The sequence below is a fragment of the Lontra canadensis genome, unplaced genomic scaffold, assembly GCF_010015895.1.
Source record: "Lontra canadensis isolate GAN:19392208 unplaced genomic scaffold, GSC_riverotter_1.0 scaffold41, whole genome shotgun sequence".
NCBI classification, from domain to species: Eukaryota; Metazoa; Chordata; class Mammalia; order Carnivora; family Mustelidae; genus Lontra; species Lontra canadensis.
This window is the reverse complement of record NW_022631035.1, coordinates 2,008,840-2,027,798: the sequence shown is the minus strand read 5'-3', so window position 1 is coordinate 2,027,798 and position 18,959 is coordinate 2,008,840. Positions and strand designations below refer to the sequence as shown.

General features: G+C 61.4%; 1 protein-coding gene across 1 annotated transcript; it reads right to left on the bottom strand.

The window, feature by feature from the left end:
* Window positions 1-12,732: 12,732 nt before the first annotated feature.
* Window positions 12,733-18,747, bottom strand: NPTX1 (neuronal pentraxin 1). Its single transcript, XM_032870428.1, has 5 exons — window positions 18,245-18,747; window positions 17,756-17,963; window positions 15,454-15,698; window positions 14,150-14,329; window positions 12,733-13,409 (listed from the first exon to the last, which is right to left on the bottom strand). Exons 1-5 carry the CDS (start codon window positions 18,686-18,688, stop codon window positions 13,188-13,190), a joined length of 1,299 nt encoding a protein of 432 aa, XP_032726319.1. The 5' UTR covers window positions 18,689-18,747; the 3' UTR covers window positions 12,733-13,187.
* Window positions 18,748-18,959: the final 212 nt, after the last annotated feature.

Genomic DNA, 18,959 nt, shown 5'->3' with positions numbered 1-18,959 from the left:
CGAGAGCGTCTCCCGGGCCCCGCCCCCCCGCGCCTGGCCAATCACCGCACGCAGGAGCGCGTCGCCGTGGCAACCGCGCTGCCTCGGTCCTTGCGGGGGTCCTGACCCCCCGGAGCGTGGGCTCCATGCCTCGGGGTCCCCGTGGTGCCCGCGCGGCGCCCGGTGACCAGTGGCGTCCTCGCTGGGAGGTCCGGGGACGGGAGGAGGCGGCCGGTCGGCCGCCCCGTCAGCCTTCTCCGAGCAATGCCCGCCGTGGAAGCCCCGCAGCCGACGCCGCCCTGCCCGGGGTTGGCGCCGTGGCTGTGGGGGGTGCTACCCGCCCCTCCGGGCCCGCCCGCACCCCGCCCTCCCCTGTCCTCTGCGCCCGGCCCCCGCCCCCCGCCCCAGCCGGGAGCCCCCGCAGGGTCCCTTTCGCACCCCTCGGCGCGAGCTCAGGGCTGCAGCGGCTGGACGGGACGGACGGAGGCACCGGACACTGGACAGCCAGGGTCGGTGCGCGGGGGCCGGCCTGCGGGGAGGATGCGTGCAGAGGCATCCGCTGTCTCTGCCCGCGCGGACCTCCGCAGGGCCTGACCCCGGCAAGGGTCGAACGGGGAAGGGAGGAAAACGGGAAGGCGCGGCCACGTGCGCCCGAGAGGGAGTGCTGTGCCCGGAGTTCCCGCAGAAGTCTGACTCAAAGGAAAGTTACCGCACCGGGGAGAGCACAGTTGGCTGGAGAAGTCGGTTTAAAAATAAATAAATAAAATTTAAATTACATAACTAACACGTGTTCGGTATGAAAAAATGGGAAAACACACAGAAGTATAAAAACCCTTGATCCCACCGCGAGACAGACGCCCTGTGAGCACTTGAGAATGTTTTCTCCAGGCTTGCTTCCCCCGGTGCGGGGCTCTTGCATGTGCACCGTTTTCGGGCAAGATCTGTGGACGGTCCAGCGCCCCGTGGACCCTTGTGTGTGAATGGGAACGACCACTCCCGATGGGATGGGAGTCGTCGCTTCCCCAGCGCCCACACACAGCAGCAGCCCCAGGGCTCAGCACCAGTGTGCTGGGTGCTGGTGTGGCCACTGGTTCCCAGGCTCCACCTTCGTCCTACAGACCTGGTCCTGGGGCTGCACTGAGTCCTCCATGCTCCTTCCTATGGCCCCGAGTTCCTTTGACCTTCTCCTGTTGGCCGGGGGTGTAGGGGCAGGGAACAGTGTCAGAATGAGGCTTAAGGAACCTACCTGTCGCCCCACCCTGCAGGTGCCGGAGGGTCCTGGGAGAAACAGGAAAAGTGGCCAAATCAGACAGGGAGGCAGCCAGGGGCCGAGTCCCAACCCTTTACCTCTGGTCTCCTTGGAGACCACACTAGAGGATGGAAAACCAAAAGAGGACCCCCCTACCACCACCATCTACACACACCACATGGTTTCACCCTAACAGTACAAGGGGACATGTTGTGGCCTGGCCACCGGGAGAAGCCCCTAGCTTGCCCCCTTTTGAGCCCACATCGGGGGTGGTCAGGGATCCACAAGTCTGGGCCCTCAGCCCTCCTGGCTGAGCCTGAGCAGTCCCCCCGACTCTGTTCTCCAGGGTCATGGGAATGACCTTACCATCCATCTGGACACGAGTGAGGCCGCCACCATGTTGGACATCTAGGAAGAATGGGGACTGGACCACAGGCGTCCTGGACCCTCGGTGCCTGCAGGCTGGGGTTGGTTTTGTTCTGTCGACAAAGTCTGTCTTAAAGGGTGTGTTGAGTGTGATGGCCTCTCGACCCAGAGAGAGTTAAAGGTGGCAGCGGGGTAGGCACCTCGGGCCTCCTCCGGTGGGATGCTCTGTTTCCGGACTGCGTGGAGGGTGCAGACAGCCCTATCCCGCTCCCCGTGGCCAATGGCTTATCTCCGAAGCCCCTGGGAATCCCCTTCCAGGACGCAGAGGCCGACTGTCCGCCCCCAACCGCCCTCCTTCCCGGCCCTCAGGGCAGAGAGCGCCCCACCCGCACAAGCAGCCACAGAGAGCCCTGCCCCAGATGCTGTCCCTTGCACTCCCAGACAGAGTGTCCTGACTCGTCTCCCAGAATGTTTCTTTCAAAAATCACTACCTACTTCTCCTTGCTTAAAACCATCTGGTGGCTTCCCGCACCATTCAAAGTAAAAACCCACAGCGCTTCCCAGCCCCAGACCCCAGGAAGCCACCTGCCCTGGAATGGAGCCTGCGAGTCTGCACAGCACAGTGAGCTGAGGGCCGTGTCCTAGGGAGGGTGTCAGCAAGGACAGAAAAGACCCAGTGTGGGGGGACCCAGTGGGGGAGGGGCAAGGAAGCAGGGATTCCACTAGCTGTGTCTTAGTCATTTTTGTCTAGAAGGCAGGAAAACAGAGCAAAGCTGGGGCTGACGTTGGTAGGTGCATTCACATCGGGAGGAAAGGGCACGTGTGGCCGTTCCTGAGTCCGGACCCCATGTGCACCCTGTCGGCGCCCCGATGTGACTGTGGGGTGCCCTTGCTTTGGTCTTGATCCATCTCCATCACCAACATCTAGTCGATGTCAGCCTTCAGTGTCATTGTTTAGCCCTGAAATTGTCAGGGGCTACCAACCAGCACGACCCCATGTGACCTGACCTCCGGCTGCCCCGTCCAACTACCCCCCCCCACTCTTTTTCTCTCTCTCCTTGCACGTGCTGCTCCTGCCACACCAGTCCCTTCTGTGGCTGTACAGGCTGCCCCACAGGCCCATCAACGTGACCAGTCCCTCTGCCTGGTCCTGCCGTCCAGGGTGCACATGGCCGCACCCAGCCTGCCTTCCCCGCCGGGCCTCAGGCTCCGTCCTGGATCCCAGTTACTCGGCAGACCTCTTGCCACCACTTCTGGGCCCCGCTCATGTTCTGCCCCTGTCCCCAGTGCCGCCACCACATCTCACAGCCAGGAGGCTCTGAGTCATGCACCAGCGCCCCGCAGGGCTGGAGGGCAGGGAGAGCTCGTGGGTGGAGCCCGGGCCTCCCAAACCTCTTGTGGGTGTACTGGCATCCATGAGCCCACGCTGAACCCCTCTCTTTGCTGTAGCACTTGGAGACCAGAGCTGGGGTGGGCGGGCGGGGGAAGGACACAGGTGGTTGTGACCGGCTTCTTCCGCTTCCGATTCCCACTGCCAGATGCCAACGGGCCAGAGCCTGGTGACCCCTGAGCCCTAAGCAGCAGAGAAGCTGGTGCTCAGAGCCCGCCCATGGCTCTGGCCGCAGTGGGGCTGACTCCTTCTGGTGGTAGGACCCGGCCCCCGACTAGAGACAAGGACCCCATGGCCAGACAGCATCAGCCCTCCGGTGTTCCCAGGCCTCCAGGTTTAGGAGCCTCTCTTTGCTTTGCTTTTCGAGATTTATTTATTCATTTGAGAGAGAGAGAGAGAGAGCACGAGTGGGGCAAAAGCAGAGGGAGAGGGAATCTGAAGCAGGCTCTGCCCTGAACACAGAGCCCGACGTGGGGCTCGATCTCATGACCCTGAGACCATGACCTGAATCACGAGTCAGATGCTCAACTGACTGAGTGGCCCCTCGCTGCTGGTCCCTTTGGAGGCCGTGAGGCCGCATCTGGCCTGCGTCCTCCCATCAGCTGCCAGAGCCTCCAGCAGCCCCTGGGCGTCCTCAGCTCGTGGACAGATCAGGCCTGTCTCCACCCTTGTGTCCGCTGGCCCTTCCCCCGGCGTCTCTGTGTCTTTGGCCAAACTTCCCTCTTCTGCGAGGACACCCATCATTACTCACCTGGATCGTGTCTCCAAAGACTGTTTCCAAATAAGGCCGGACTCACAGGTTGTGGGTGGACATGAGTTTGGGGAAACACTGTTGAGCTGTGCACAGCCCCACCCACAAATGCTGGAAACCCGTGCCCCGTGAGCGTTCCCACGTCTCTCCTGGTTACCCCCCTTCACCTTTCCTGGGTCTGCGGCGTGGGTGGCCCAGGCTGGATGCCACCCAACTCCTCATCGGTGCAAAGCACCCTTCACGCAGGTAGTTCTGGGCGGCGGACATCCTCCGCGAGTCGTCCAGCAGGGGTGGGGAGCGCGCATCACAGGTGACACCGGTGGCCGCCGAGGGCCCCCCACCCCTGCCCCCAGGCCTGCAATGTCACATCTTTCCTCTCCCTGCCCCCTGTTCCATGGCGCACCCCTTCTTCCTTTCACCCCTCTCCTCCGGCCTGGAGCCCTGCAGGCAGGGGAGAAGGAGGGCACAGAGCAGGGCCTGCCTTTTCACGTCAACAAAAGCCAGGGGGGTATTTTCCTAACTGGCAGCGCGGGACGGAGTTCTGCTGTTGCCCTAGAATGTGAAAGCAAGTCGGCTCTTACTTCAAAGAGCATTTCTGGGTTTTTTCCTTCTTTCTACATCTGTGCTAACATTCTGTAATTCTTAGAGAACCAAAATTCTGAAGAGCGAAGCCCAGAGCCAAGAATGTTCAAGCCAGAAGGGGCTTCTGCTTGAAGCCCCGGGGAGGGGGGGACGCGGAGCTTGGCAGACCCCCTGTGTGTGGCCTGCGGAGGAGTCCCGGGCGCCCACGGGCAGGGCGAGGTGCAGGGATGGGTGGGATTTAGGGAAGAAGATGATCTCTTGGCTCTGACACCAAAAGCCTGAGGAAGAAAATAAAAAAATGCGTAACTTGGATTTCATCAGTGCAACAAACGCTTGTCCCTCGGAGGGCACGACTGAGAGAGCTAAGAGACAGCCCGTGGCGTGGGACAAAATATTCAGAAGCCATATGTCTGATGAGGGATCTGTAACCAGAACGTGTAAAGAGCACATACAAATCAACAACCAAAAAACCAAACACCTGATCTGAAAAACGGACAGAGGATCTGAATGGACATTTCGCCAAAGAAGATACTCCAATGGCCAATGGGCACACGAAAAATCACTGTATCTGATACCGCCCCTGTGTATCGCAGTATCACAGATCACTGAAATGCACATCAGAGTCACGAGATACCATCTCACACCTATCAGGACAGCTGCTATCGAGAAAAACAAAGAGAGAGAGAGGGAGAGGGAGAGGGAGAGAGAACAAAAGAAAACAGAAGTAGCAAATGTTGGTAGAGGAATCTGAGCTCTAGAACACGGCTGGGGGGACTTCGAAGCGGTGCCGCCACTATAAAAAGGGTTTGGCGGCTCCCCCAGCCCCTAAACATAGAAATCCCAGACGATCCCCCTCCTAGGTGTACACCCCAAATAGCTGAAAGCAAGGCCTGAAACGGACCCCGGGGCGCCCGTGTGCACAGCAGGTCTGCTCACAACATCTGGAAGGTGGGCCCATCCGCAGGTGGACGGAGACCCTCGGCGAGGTCTGTCTGCCTGGGGGAGTACGACTGAGCCGTGGAAAGGAAGGCCGGCCCGCCGCCTGCCGCAGGGAGCGCGCACCTCAGTGAGGTGAGCCCAACGCAGAAGGACCAGTGCTGTCTGGTCCCCCTGCTAAGAAGGGCCTGGAGGGGAGGCCGATTCTTAGGGACAGAAAGCAGGTTAGAGGTCACCGGGGGCTGGGGGAGGGGGATGGGACGTTAAGGCTTCCCAGGGAGAGAGTGTCTGGGGGGATTAGATGGTGGTGCCGTTTGCACAACATCATGAATGTGATTAAAGCCGTCGAATCGCACTCTTGAGTAACATTAAATTGTGCGTTTACTGCAACGTTTAAAAAAACTAGTACTGTAACGTGTAAAAGCCACTGGATCGTATACTTTAAATGGGTAGAGCGTGGGTGAATTACGTCTCAATAAGGCTGTTAAGACACTCGAAGAGACCCCTATGCCACGGCCCCGAGGTTTTAAGAAGGGGCTTGGTGCCCGGGAGCACCGGTTGGTTGGGGCCGGAGCCCAGGCCGGGGGCAGGGGTGCAGGGGTGCTCCTGAGGGCTGAGCCGCCCCAGCGCCTCTCTCCCTGCAGCCCAGCGCTGCCCAGAGCCTCTGGCAGCAACTCTGCGGGCTGCTTCTGTGCTGAGCTCACAGCCTCCCCTCAGAAGCCAATTTTCTGCACAGTGAAAATGTTTTATCTGTGCCCACTTTAGCAGATGGCCCCCCACCTTGGCCTGAATTGAGAAGCACAGGAATCAAACAGGGGACAGACGGCTTCCTTGGCAATGTCTTACCGGCATGCAAGCCTGCAAACCCACACCAGCCCTCCCCCGCCCTCCCTCGCCTGGGTAGGGGGGCCTCCTGGCCTGTAACCCTCGGGAGACGGCCCCTCCTCCACCTGGCAGACCCACCAACCGGGCAGTGGGCCCAGGTGCCTGCTCGTGTGTCCTTCATGGAGAAATGAATGAATCGTGGCTTTTCATTGTCTTGCTCCCTTGTCTGCCCCCATGCCCTGCACCCTTCCCAAAAGGGAGACCCCTGGGGTCCAGGCCCTCCTTGCTGGGAGGCCCAGCTCATAAAGGGTGGGGTGACTGGGTCCCGGCAAGGAGCTCTGTGCTCCGGACCTCAGAGGTGCGGGCCCTGTCCCGGGGACTTCTGTGCACCCTGATTTCCGGGGTGGTTAGGAAAGTTCCAGGGAGAAACCGTGACCCGGGTCCAGTACCGATGACTGGAAATGGGAACTTGTGTGTGGCCGAGAGAGCAGGGGTCTGGCCTGAGACTTGGAGGATGGACAGCGGGGAGGCTGAAAGGCAGCCAGGCTTGTGGAAAGGTCCGGCGAGGGCAGGTCCCAGGGCCGGGGGCTGATGGGGAGGCAGGGGGCCTGTGAGAGGAGGGGCTCAGAGCAGATGGACTGACCTGGTACCAAGGATTGGGGAGGCTGGAGCTTAGGCCCCAGGGACAGCTCGAAGGGCCTGCAGAGACCCTCTGGCCTTACCCTGTCTCCTATGCCGGGGGGGACGTGAGCACCCGCCCCTACAGCGGGGACCTGGACAGGGGACGGGGAGGGGTCTGAGGAGGAGGAGGAAGCAGATCTGCATCGCAGTTTAAGGCAAAACGCGGGACTTCGACCTTGTACTTGCATGCGGATTACTTCAAGTCACACCCCTAGACCAAGCCCCACCCTGGTCTGTCTGTCGTGCTTCTCTGTTCCCCCTTGTCCGGGAGGGAGTGTGACAAGGCCCAGAGCAGGTCAGCCATGCAGGCTGAGCCTCCGGGGTCCCGGGTGGTGGTGGGGAGGGCTGGGGGAAAGCCGCCCTCCCGAGCCGCCAGGAGAGGACGACTGGCCTCCAAGGCCTTCTGAGATGCTGACACCGACCACATTCCCTCAGAGTCACTGGGCCCCAGGGCTGCAGCCGAGATGTCCCACGGCCCAACCCCCAACCTGAGAAGACCACACCCCGCAACCTGAGCTTCCTTTCCCAGCTCCCTTGAGGATTTAGGACCCCAGCAGGGGACAGTCTTTGGGAAGGAGGGGCAAGGGCCAGCCCTCTCGAATGGAACCTGGAGGAGGGGTCTTGGTGATGCAGAAAGGGGGCGCCCAGCCCCAGTGTTCACCTGCTCTGGGGCCGGCCCTGTGCACACACCTGTGCGTCCTCTCTTCACAAGCCTGCCAGGTGCAGCTGTCAGCCTCACGTTACAGGTGGGGGTGATGGTGGGAGGCAGGCCGGGAGAGCACTGGGCCAGGAGTCGGGAATTCCGAGTTCTGATTCCGCCTGGCACACACGAGCTCTGTGGCTGTCAGCTCAGCCTCCCTGGGTCTCGATCCCCTCCCAGAAGGCGGAAGTCTTGAACTAGTTGACACTCAAGGTTCTCCCAGCCCAGACATCTCATAGGCCTTGGATATAGAATTTCTCCCTCCTCGAGGGCAGAGTTAGACAAAGCCGCGGATGAGACAGGTCGCCCTTGCCCCGTGTGGTTGGATGGCTGAGGGACGGTGAAGCCTCAGGGCCCACGGTGGCTGTCTTCACATGTGGGGACAGCTGGGAGGAGCCTTCGGGTCCGGCTGAGGAACGGAGCATGACATACAAGAAAGAGAACAGACAGAATGATGAATGGAAACTCTCGAAGCAGCTCTCTGAAAGCAGGACAGACCATCTCCGTGGGGCAGTGAGGTCCCCGTCCCCAGGAGTGTGCAAGCTGAGAATAGCTTCCGGCCTCTGACAGGCTTCGGGAATCACTGACTTCCAAGATACTCTCTAGCTTTGCAGTCCTAAGCCTGTGTCCCTCCGCTCAGATGCCCGCGGGAACCAGCTCCCGGCCGGGCCGGCCACCGCCTCCTGAGCGGCTGTGCTCAGTCCGAGGCCCCTGAAGTCGTTCACTGATGTGCCAGGATCAGGTGTGAGAGGCGCCGAAAGAAATGTGTTTCTAATGATGGTTAAAACACCCGAGTTTTTGAATGAGCTCTTCACGGAAATTAGAAACTGAAGATGTTATCACGGGCATAACCACGTGCTTCCCTGAGCGAGAGGCAAAGAGGTGGCATGTCCACTGGGGCTGCAGGGCCTGGGGACACCCCCCGGGCCTGGCCACGGGGGCCATGTGTGAGGTCTGCAGGAGGACACCGCCCCCACGAAGGCTGCTCTGGAGGACACAGGCTCCTCCCGCAGGGCCGAGAGGAAGAACAGCCCTGCAGAGGCCTCAACTCCTCCCTCCGAACCTCACTGGGAACGGGCGGGTCGCTCACACCCCAGCAAACCTCAGGTCCCAAGTCCCGGACAGAGCACGCCACCGCAGGGGAAGGAAGTCTGTGGGCAAGGCCAAAGGCGTAGGCCCGTCTGCAGTCCACGCGTCCGTGCCAGCGAGCAGCTAGAGGGGCTCGTCCTGTCTGTGGAGCCAGCGGGGGTGCGTGTGTGTTTTGGGGTGTGGGGAGACCCGCCAGCCAGGTGGGCTGTTTTGGTTCTTGGTCACTTTGTCCCTTGGAGCCGCTCCCAAGCTCTAGGCCTGTCCAGAGCCTAGCTTGGCTTGCGAGCGGCAGGGAAGCTCTGGCCAGCACTCAGGGTTCCCATAGCACCCCCTTCCCTGGTTATGTGGACCTGGGGATATTTGTCCCTGAGTGCAGGGAAGGGGCCTGGGAACTCCAGAAGAGGGAAGGTAACCGAGTACTGGCCGAGACCCAGTCGGCGGTGGATGGTCCATTCGCCCAGGAGGGAGCAGGACTGCAGGGGAGGAGAGGAAGTGGGGGTCACTCTGCACCCCAAGCTGGCTTCACCCAGCTGGGGGTCCCTTGCCCTCCTTCTGCCTCCATGTCAGCTGCACCTGTGAACAGGGGAGCCCCCGCCTGCCGCGTCCCAGTGTCAGTAAAGGCTACGGAACCCCCGAGGGCGCAGTGCCACACAAACACGAGGCTTGCACGGCCCAGCAGGTGGGGGTTCCTGGGTGCCCCTCCCCGAGGCAGGTCAGGGGGACACTGGCAAGCTTGAGAAAAGAGACACTCCATGCAGACCACCGTCTTTCTTCACTCTTTACTGTGTAAAAATAAACTCAACAATTCATGTTGTTTCAGCAAGAAAATGAAAAAAAAAGCAATACCAGTAGAAATAGTGCATTTCCAGAATTGCTGATGGGAGGTGGCAGGTCCCATGGTTTTGACCCATTTGATACCCAAAAGGCTGCAGATCATATGAAAAATGTACAGCTTTGGTTAGCAAATAATGAAAAAGTAAGATACATCGATTTTTTCATATTATACAGTATATACATTATAACAATATCAACCAGAGGGGGTTTGCTTTGTTGGATTTTTTTTTTTTTTTGGCAAATAAGACAAAATTGGGACTCTAAGTATTGGGCTTTTTTTTTTTTTTTTCCTCCTCAATGACTTGTTCCCCTTCAACAAATTGCACTTAAGTCCACGGTGCATGGAAGTGACACATTTCCTGTCATTAGCTGAATAAATTTACACACTGTGTTTGAAGAGATGAAACCACGGCTGTGTCAAGCCACGTTCTGGTTGCCATGAAATTCTAAAGGATACTCTCTTCTTCGTGTTAACAACACGTAACCCTAGTTTTTCCTACCAGGATTGGAACTGATCAAGTCCTCGACTTAAGCCAGCTCCGAGGCAAAGGGTCTACCTTAAATGGCCAATTCGCATCCTGGTCCCCAACACCTCTGAGCGCAGGCGGCCACTCTTTGGAGCTCATTGGAATGACTGAACCTCAAGCCAGCCTCTCCCCCCTCTTCACTGCCCACAAGACACCCCCTTGGTCTCAGGTCCCAGGGCTGGTGACAAAGTGATCTTTGCACTCTTAGAAAATAAACGGGGAATCTACAAAAGGAAAAGAAAGCATACAAAATGTATCTCTTTCTTCCAAAATACATGCTTTCGGTCCTATGTTTTGGCGGAGCCTGAAAGTATTTTCCAGGGAGATATAAGGGGAGTTAATTTTATAGGTTTGTCCTTTTCTTTCATAAAAATACTCTTGTTTGGTAATAAACTTTTTCTTCTACAGTAAGAGAAATAATACTGTGTTATCAAAAGCAAGAAGGCTTACGATTCCAGTGGGATCTAAGCTCCGAGAGCCCGGAGAGCCTCTGTCGGCAGCTCCCCCACCTTGGACCCCCAGGGAGCTGTGGGACACCAGCTCGGCAAGAGCTAACACCGCCTCGGCAGTGCTGTGTGTCTTCTTAGTTTATAAAACGGCTTACCTGAGATAGGCATGTGTTATTCAGTGCAAGAGGGAGTGTCGATCAGATTGAGGAGGAGATGGGAGACTACGTGGATTAGATTTGTGGCTGTGTCATCGACCTTTCTTGGGGCCGGCAAAGTGCCAAATGTTAACACAGTGAGGGAGTCAAGGGGCTTGGCACAGGCTCCAGCTAGAGGCGGGGAGGGAGCCGAATGTCAGCTTCTGTCCCTGGCACCACGGGGGCGTCAAGAGAGGGCCAGGAAGGTGAACGGGCCGGAGGCCAAAGGGACAGTAGGCATAGCGTCTGGGGTGTGCTCTGCCCGTCTCTAGCTAGGGCAGAGGATGGCTTGTGGTCCTGACGGACACCTCCCACCCCGGCCACGAGGGCGGAGGGTGGTCTGGGGTCCGCGATTGGCAGGGGCTGGTGGGGGGTGCTGGCAGGGCAGCACCCAGCCCCCTCTGAGCCTGGCCTAAGCAGCAGCTGAGAGGGGGCCCAAGTGAGGGGTGGGGCCGACTTGGTCTAGAGGGGTGATTCCAAGCTCTCACTCTGTCCCAGTCATGGGCTTTGTTTAGGCTCCTTGTCAACCTACACGTGAAAAACACTTGTTGGTGTGTTTGGGGAGTGGGGAGGAGAGAGAGGGATACGGGTCCCTCCCATGACCTCCCCCGACACCCTTGGCTTGCTTCTCCAGCGATTTCTCAGTAGCTACGCAGATGGTCACAGGACGATGGGTGGCACTGGGCACACGACACGGAACCAGAAGTTCATGCAGGCAGGGGACGCACATCAGACCGAGGGAGCCAGGGACGTGCCACCCCGGGGAACATGCAAACAGAGAAGATCCCTGCAGATCCAAAGATGCCACAACCCGACGGGCTCGGACGAAGCACAAGGGTCTCAGAAAAAGCCACCGTTGAGCCACAGCACGCAGCGCGGCGCCCGGACCGCACCCGCTGAGAAGGAGCGCGCGCCACAGCTGGCGACCGGGTGCCACGCACACACCCACGCGGACACGAGCACGGAGACACCAACACAGACGCACACAGATGCACGAGGTTTCCGACGCAACAGGGACCTGCTCGTGAGGAGACAGGTGCCCCTGGAAGGAGCCGAGGACGGGGAACACCTGCTCCTCCCAAAGGAATGTTTGCAGTGGCACACGAGCCAGACCGTGCGGGAGAATTTCTAGAAAGACTTGCCAGCCTTCTGCTAATTAGACTCCCAGTGACAGAGTCTGGGGTGCCCTCAAGGCGTGCGACCCCCAGGTGGGACGACGGAGCAAGGAGCCCACCCGGGGCGCGGCCCGTCTTAGTGCTCTTCCTCTCTCTCTCTCTCTCTCTCAATGCACACGCGCGCGCACACACACACACAGAGACGCACACGCACGCGCGCACACACACGCATTTCCCCCTGCCTTAGAAGGACTAGAAGGAAACGCGTGTGGGTGCTTTCCATGGGGGAAAATAAGGTCCAAGGTTCTAGACACCGGTCATGTCTCAGTGTCACCGGCTGGTGACAGGCTGGGGGCTGCTGCAGGACCGGAGCCCTGTGAAGCAGGGGGAGTGGGCTTCAGGCCCCAGTGCTGGCCGCTGGGCCCTGTGTAGAAGACCTCCAGAGGGCCCGACCCCGTGGAGGACTCACGGCGCCCACGGACCTGGGCCTGGGAGCGGGGGAGGAATATGGCTGTCAAAATTAGCTTGGACCTTCTCATTGACGGGTCCGGTTCCAGTGTCATCGGCCCTAACTGGCTGGGTCTCAATCAGAATGTGGGTTTCCTTGTCTCAAAGGTCCCCTGTCGAGCTGACCCATGGACGCCTCTGGGCTCCCACTGCCAGAGGCCAAAGGAGAGGGGCCAGGGAAGGCTGGCTTCCACCACCTTCCCAGGGGCACGAGCAGACAGCCGAAAGGGAGGGATGGCTCCCTCGAGAGGGTGCGTGACTGTGGGCCGGAGACCCGGTCCTGGGCCAGAGCCAGAGAGCTGGGCATGCAAACCAGCTCCCCAGGCCCAGCGCTGCCCCAGACGCCACCCACAGGGGCGGTGCCTGGGCACTAGACGGGGTCCGCCCACCTCCTGAGGCCAGCCCCACCCCCCAACTCTCCACAGACTCTCCCTGCCTCACTGCCAGAGAGCACCAGCTGCCATCCCAGGCCCGGGTCGGAGAGAATCGGCTCCCACCAGGAAAGAGAAATTCTCTGTGGAGAGCCCCCCCCGCCTCGAACCAACCGCTATGAGACATTTATTTTCCCGGTAGAGACGTGGCTCTGGAAAAGGTTTGCCAAGACAGACGTGCATGTGGAGGAGGCCCCGAGGCCCGGGGGCAGCTCACAGGGTCCCAAGAGCTGATGCTCAGCCTGTCGTGAGCTTTCCCAACACCACAGAGGAAGGAGGAAAGGAGGCAGCTCCTTCTGGAGGAAAGCGCCTCCCCCCCGACACACACCTGCCACACACGCACATCCTCACCTACGTCTGCCTGGCCCCGTGCTGCAGCCGCCGGGGAGCGGGGTGGGCTGAGACCCTGGGGGGTGCCTCCCGGGCACGAGGGTGACCCGGGCTGTGTGCGTGCGCGTGCGTGGGCCTTGAGTCACTCCTGGGGAGAGGGAGACAAGAAGACGCGAGAGAGTCATCACCGCACAAGCAGGGGGGAGGCGGGTGGGCCGGCCCGAGGGCAGGAGGCTCCGCTGGGCAGGAGCCTCAGTTGATCTGGCGACAGGCTTCGAATGTCCACTTGGTGGCTCCCCCGTAGATCTCGATGTGGGACTCGGCCCAGGCGATGACGTTCCCAGAAAGGGCCTTGGGGCTGCAGGTGGCCAGGTTGTACACCTCCCCGGGGGTCAGCTTGCGGTCCCAGATGTTGAAGTGTGCCAGCTCGCCCACGAATGCTTGGGTGGCGTCAAACCCGCCGCCCAGGGTGTCCTTTGGAGAAAAGCAGAGGGTCAGTGTGGAGGGCTGCGAGGGTGGGGGTCCTCTCGAGGGGGCACGTGCCTGTGTCTCCCCCATCAGGGGCTCTCACGTTGACCTCGAGGTACCCTGTTATGTCCTATCTCTGGGAGCCCAGGAAAAGGGCCACTACTGGCCACCTCTGTCTGTCCTGGGTGCAGACCATCTCCCGGGGACACCTGGACTCTGCCTGACGTGCGGCCTGTCCCTCGACCAGTGAGAGGGTCCGCTCGCGCCATGTGCCACCATGGGAGCAGGGCCCTGGGAGAACCGCTGCTGCTCCCCCTGCCTGGACGAGCTCAGATGTCACCTCTGCCGAGCCCCACCGGAACAGAAGGCCTGGGGCCCTCCCACTGGTGCGTCCCTCCGAGTGCCCAAGGGGAGACAAACCGCTTCCAGGAAATAAATTATGCATCGCTAAAGGCAGACTGGCCTTTCCGTGCCAAAGAAAGTGTGGTGGCCCCCAGAGCATTGAGACAAGACCCACCCCGCTCGTACTGCCGGAGAAGCCCCCCCAAGGCAGGGACTTGGCCCAGACCACTGCGTACCTTGTTTCCCTTGGGTCTTTCTGGGAATGGGGGGAACCATGTCCCTCTCTGACCCACTCCCTCCTTCTCCCCCTTGTCCCTGTTCAGGCACCCTGGCTGTCCCTCCTCTGGTTCTGGGGCTCCCCCTGCAACCAGCATCCCCATCCGGCCCAGCCCCCAGGCCCCTACCTGCTCCTGGCCCAGCACCAGGACCCCCTGCGGCTTGATGGGGTGGTAGGGGGCCAGGTTCTCGCCATTGCCGCCCTGGGTGCCATCCTGGTAGGCTTCCCAGACCCCGTCCCGGGTGGTCCAGGTGATGCAGATATGGTGCCACTGGCCGTCATTGATCACGAAGGGCAGCTTGGCCACCTGGGAGGAAGGAGGACACACACGGTGTGACAAGTTCAGGGGCAAAGCACAGATCAATGATCATCACCATGTGCAGTGTCCACCGTGACTCTTCCTATCACCGTGTTTAAAATAAATAACCAAGAGCGACTCTGAATTCTCTTAGCACCTGCCCCGGCGACCTTATCGTCCGCCAGCCCCATCCACCGACGGGTAACGGAGTCACACGGGAAACAGGACGATTTGTCAAGGGGACCCTGGGATGGACCTGAATGCACAATGGCCTCCCCCTCCTCATCCTCCCCCTTCTCTGCTCGGTCTACCCAACCAGCCCTGGGAGGGGGAGTCCCACCGCCGGGGGCTCAGCTCACTGCTGCAGTCTGGGCCTCTCGGCTCTCCTCCACCACGAAATTGCCAGATCTGCCGGGTCTACACCCGCACAGCCTCTGCCGAGACTCAGACACCAGGAGCCACACACCAGGCCTCCGCCCTGGGACTCCCCTCTGTCTCTAGCATTGGGGCGGGGGGTGTCGGATGGTGCGGGAGACAAAAGGACCCGCACACCCTGTGATGTGGGGACGTGGGGCCCAGAAAGGAACCACCGTTTCTGGTCCAGGCCTCAACAGCGGGGCTTGGATTCCAGTTCCCGGCCAGGGCTGGAGATGGTCCCTGCCCGTGCTGCCCCAGAGACCCGGGACTTGGAAGACTCCCCGGAGGGAAAAGGCTGCGTTCTCCAAGGGCTCAGCCTCATGTGGCCTCCCCCCAGGCCTGAGGGGTTGAGCAGGATCAATCTGGGCTCTGGGAGAACCTCTGGGGTCCTCCACTTACACGGAGCTGGGGGAGGAGGAGCCAGGGTTCAATGGGAGGGACGGGGCACCTTCCCCCCACCCCCCCCACCCCGGGAGGCCTCTGTGGAGGGGGGGAAGTCCCAGCTTCGCGTTATTCATGGAGTGTGGGCAGGGGCGCCCCTCCTCCCCGTCTCCCCTCCACCTCCCCCAGTCCTGCTTGACTGGCCCTTCTGGTGCCCCCCCCCACAAGCATCTGTGGCTGCAGAGCAGGCCCAGCAGCCGGGCTGGGGGCGGGGGCCTGGGGGACCTCACTCTGCTGTCCTGTGAGACCAGGCGGCTGGGGGCGGGGGGCCCTACCTTGTCATTGATGAGGATCTCCATGGGATTGTTGCCCCACTCGATGAGGACCAGCTCGTTAGCCTGGCCCGGCACGGCGTAGGAGAAGGGCGTGCCCACCCCGGGGGCCGCGCTGGACTTGAGCCACATGCACACGGTGAAGGCGTACATCTCCGGCAGGCTCTTCTTCACCTTGGCGTACATGTAGTTGGTCCGCAGCGGGAATGTGAGCTGGAACTTGTCCCCGGGGCGGCTGTCCTTCTGACCTGGAGAGAACAGGACACAGTCCTGTCATCTGCACCTCAAAGCCTTTGTTCCCGTTGGAAACCCATTCAGCACTCCTGCCATCCCCCGCCCCCTCCAGCTCTGGGAAGCCAGGAGCAGACTCATCTCCATTCTCTAGCCGCTGAGAGGGAGGCCCAGCAGGGTCAAGTGCTTTGCCCTGCCCGAGGGCACAGGGCCAGAACAAAAAAGCTGACCCAAGATCTCCTGCTCTCCGATCAGGCTCCCACATGCTGCCCCTGGGGAGGCTGGGATGGGGGTAGGGAGACCATGTGGGCTTGGGCAGGGAATGAGTGCCTGCACAATGGTGGGGGGGGGATGTTATTGGACCTTGGTGGTGTGGCCACAGAGGGAGGAGGTCTCCTCCAGCCTGAAAGAGGGGGCTGCCCCCAGCACAGCCCCTTCAGCAGACCTGGTTCCTGGATATGGTTCACAAAGTCTCCTCATGGATTCCCACCCGAGACAAGCGAGCGCCTGGTGCCCAGCTCACTCCCCTCGACGCCAGGGTGTGCTGCAGGCCCTGCTGGCTCTTCTGAACCAGTCAGTGAGCCCTGAGGACTCTGGCTCTTTCTAGAACCCTATCTTCCCTACAGGAGGGAAAGACGGCTTCCTGAGGCTCATCCAGCAGCTCTGCTTGGAGCCCTGCCGAGAGGGCAGGGCAGCAGGGAGCAAGGAGTCGGCCCTGAAGCCAGGGCCCCCCAAGGTGACTGCTTTGAGGATGGGGCCACTCATTCTCAGGGAAAGCTTCCTCTGCGTTTCCTGAAAAATCAGGCTCCTGGCCTAAAAGCCTCCCTTTACCCAACAGCACCAGCTCCCTGCCTGCCAGGGATGTCTCAGGGAATGCTTGTCTGCCCCCTCCCAGCCCACACACGCACTGTAGCTGTGGCCCCGGGTGTGGTGTGACTGACTCCAGGCAAAACATTCCAACCCAGCAGTGGGCACAGGCACCGGGCCCAGAGCCAGGAAGACACACACCTGCCAGCTCCTGGGTGTGCTGGGGGCTTGCCAGGGAGTCCAGAAGGAAACAGGCCCCCCAGGCCAAGAATTATTTCTAGAAGGCGTCCTGCTGGGCCAGCAACCCCCCCAATCCATTCAGGTATCAGGGAACGGCAGGGCTGGTCCCCTCAGTGCCCCCGCACCATCTCCAGCTTGTATTCCTGCCCCCCCAAACAACCCTTGGAGCAGATCCAGCCCCTGGCCTCTCTAGGGGCTGTTTTTCATTCCCCCCAATCTCCCCTCCTTCCCTCCCCCCTCCCTCCCCCGTCCCTTCCCCTGATCTGTTTTTCAGTTACATAACGTGCCTTAAGATGGCACTGTTTAAATCCATCCAGCACATTTTGCGGTCCAAGAGGGGTCACGTGGCCCTGCTCCAAGCCCAGGAACACCCCCCCCTTTTACAACCTTGTTTGATTTCTGCGACTTCAAGCCTGAGCCCAGCTCATCTGTGAGCCCCAGAGTGCAGGTGGGGCTGGCCACAGTTGGTGACCCAGGAACCACAGGACATGCAGGATGCTAGCACTCGAGTCATTCAGAAAATAAGACCACCGGGAGGGGCTCAACTAAAGGGGGGAACCCGGAGATCCCCAGAGGACAACAGTGGTGCCCTGGAGCTGGGAGGAAACAGACCATCCCCAGCCCACACCCCATTCCCTGCTGGGGTTGGGAACCGGCTAGAGTCAGTCTTTCTTACCAGGGAGCACCACAGCCACAGCGCAAACTTACTGAAGATCCGACTTGGAAAAATCCTTCCTGTGTGTGTGTGTGTTGGGGGGTGCCGACCACAACAATCGATGCCTTCCTCACTCCGCCTCCCCTCCCTCCATTTGTCCCCAGCCCAGGGGGCCCCCGGCCCCATCAGGAACACCGGCTGGAAACCCCAGACCCAGGGCAGGGACTCAGGAAGCCGGAAGGGCTGGAGGGGTGGAGAAGCTTCAGGCTTTGACAGCCTGGAACCGAGCCCTGCAGGAAGCCCCGACCTGAGGCAGGGTCCCACCAGCCGGGCAGCCAGCAGCCCCCACCCACACTCCTCCCGGCCAGTTACCTTTCTCCAGCTCGCTGATCCGCTGGTGCAGGGAGGTCAGGGCGCTCTCGATCTTGACCCTCTCCTCCGTGTCGTTCCTGGGGCCGCCCTTGCCCTCCTCCAGAGTGTTCACCCGAGACAGCACCTGCCTCTCCAGGTCATCGATCTTGCTCTGCAGCAGGTCCTTGAGGCTGTTGGTCTGGCTGGAGGAATTGAGCCGGCTGTACTGCTGCGGGGGTGCAAGGGCGGAGGGAGACCACACAGTTACGCGCGCGGCGCGGGGACCGAGCCGGGAGGCCGGCGGCGCGGTCCCCTCGGGGCGAATGCGGGGGCGGTCTGGCGGGGAGCTCGGGCGAGTGGCCGTCTGCGGGGCCCCTCGGGCTCCTGGCGGGCCCCGGCCGGGCACCAGCGCCCGGCCGAGGGGGGAGTGGGGGTGTCGGGCAGGGTCGGGAGTGGGGGTGGGGCAGGGCAGAGGGGCGCCGGAGGGGGAACCGCGGCGCGCGCGCGGACCTCGAGGTTCTCCAGGCGGGTTTTGAGCGACTGCAAAGTTTGCCCGAGTTGGCTGAGCGTCTCCGCGGCCGGCGTCCGGGACAGGTCGCCCATGGTGTTCTTGCCCGAGCCGGGCTGCTTGCGGCCACCGCCGGCCCGGGCCTCGCCGGCGCCCGCGTCCAGCGTGCTCTGGCTCTCGCAGCGGCCCAGCTTGGTGGTCAGCTCGCGAATGGTCTCCTTCTGGCTCAGGATGGTCTCCTTCTGCTGCAGCACGGTCTCGCGGAGCTGCAGCACGTTACTCCGGAGCTCCTCGGCGCCGCCGGCGGCCACGGACGCGGCGCACATGTCGGCGTCCACCGGCACCGAGGTGCAGATGAAGCGCGTCGGCCCGAAATCCTGGGCCGCGCTGCCCAGCAGGCAAAGGGCGAGCAGCGCACAGGTGCGCGCGGCGCGGCCGGCCGGCATGGCTTCGGGCGCTGGGGCCGGCGCTCCGGCTCGGCTCCTGGGGCTCGGCTCGGCGGGGCTCGGCGGGGCTCGGCGGGCGGCCCGCGCTCTGGGCGCCGCGCTGCTCGGCCGCGCAGTCCGCACCGCCGCGCTGCCCGGCCCTCACTGCCGCCCGCGCTGCGGAGCCCGCGCCTTTTATGCCGCCGCGGGAGGGGCCTCGGCGCTGCCGACGTCAGCGGGGGAGGAATCCCGCTTTAATTGTCTGCGGCCCGGCCCGCGGCGCCGGGCGGGG

Excerpts from the sequence above, each read along its gene's own strand:
- NPTX1 (XM_032870428.1), bottom strand. The coding sequence starts at position 18,688 with ATGCCGGCCGGCCGCGCCGCGCGCACCTGTGCGCTGCTCGCCCTTTGC. Across the intron at positions 17,964-18,244 it reads CCCGCCTGGAGAACCTCGAG|CAGTACAGCCGGCTCAATTC; the intron begins GTCCGCGCGCGC and ends GCACCCCCGCAG. Across the intron at positions 13,410-14,149 it reads TGGTGCTGGGCCAGGAGCAG|GACACCCTGGGCGGCGGGTT; the intron begins GTAGGGGCCTGG and ends TTTTCTCCAAAG.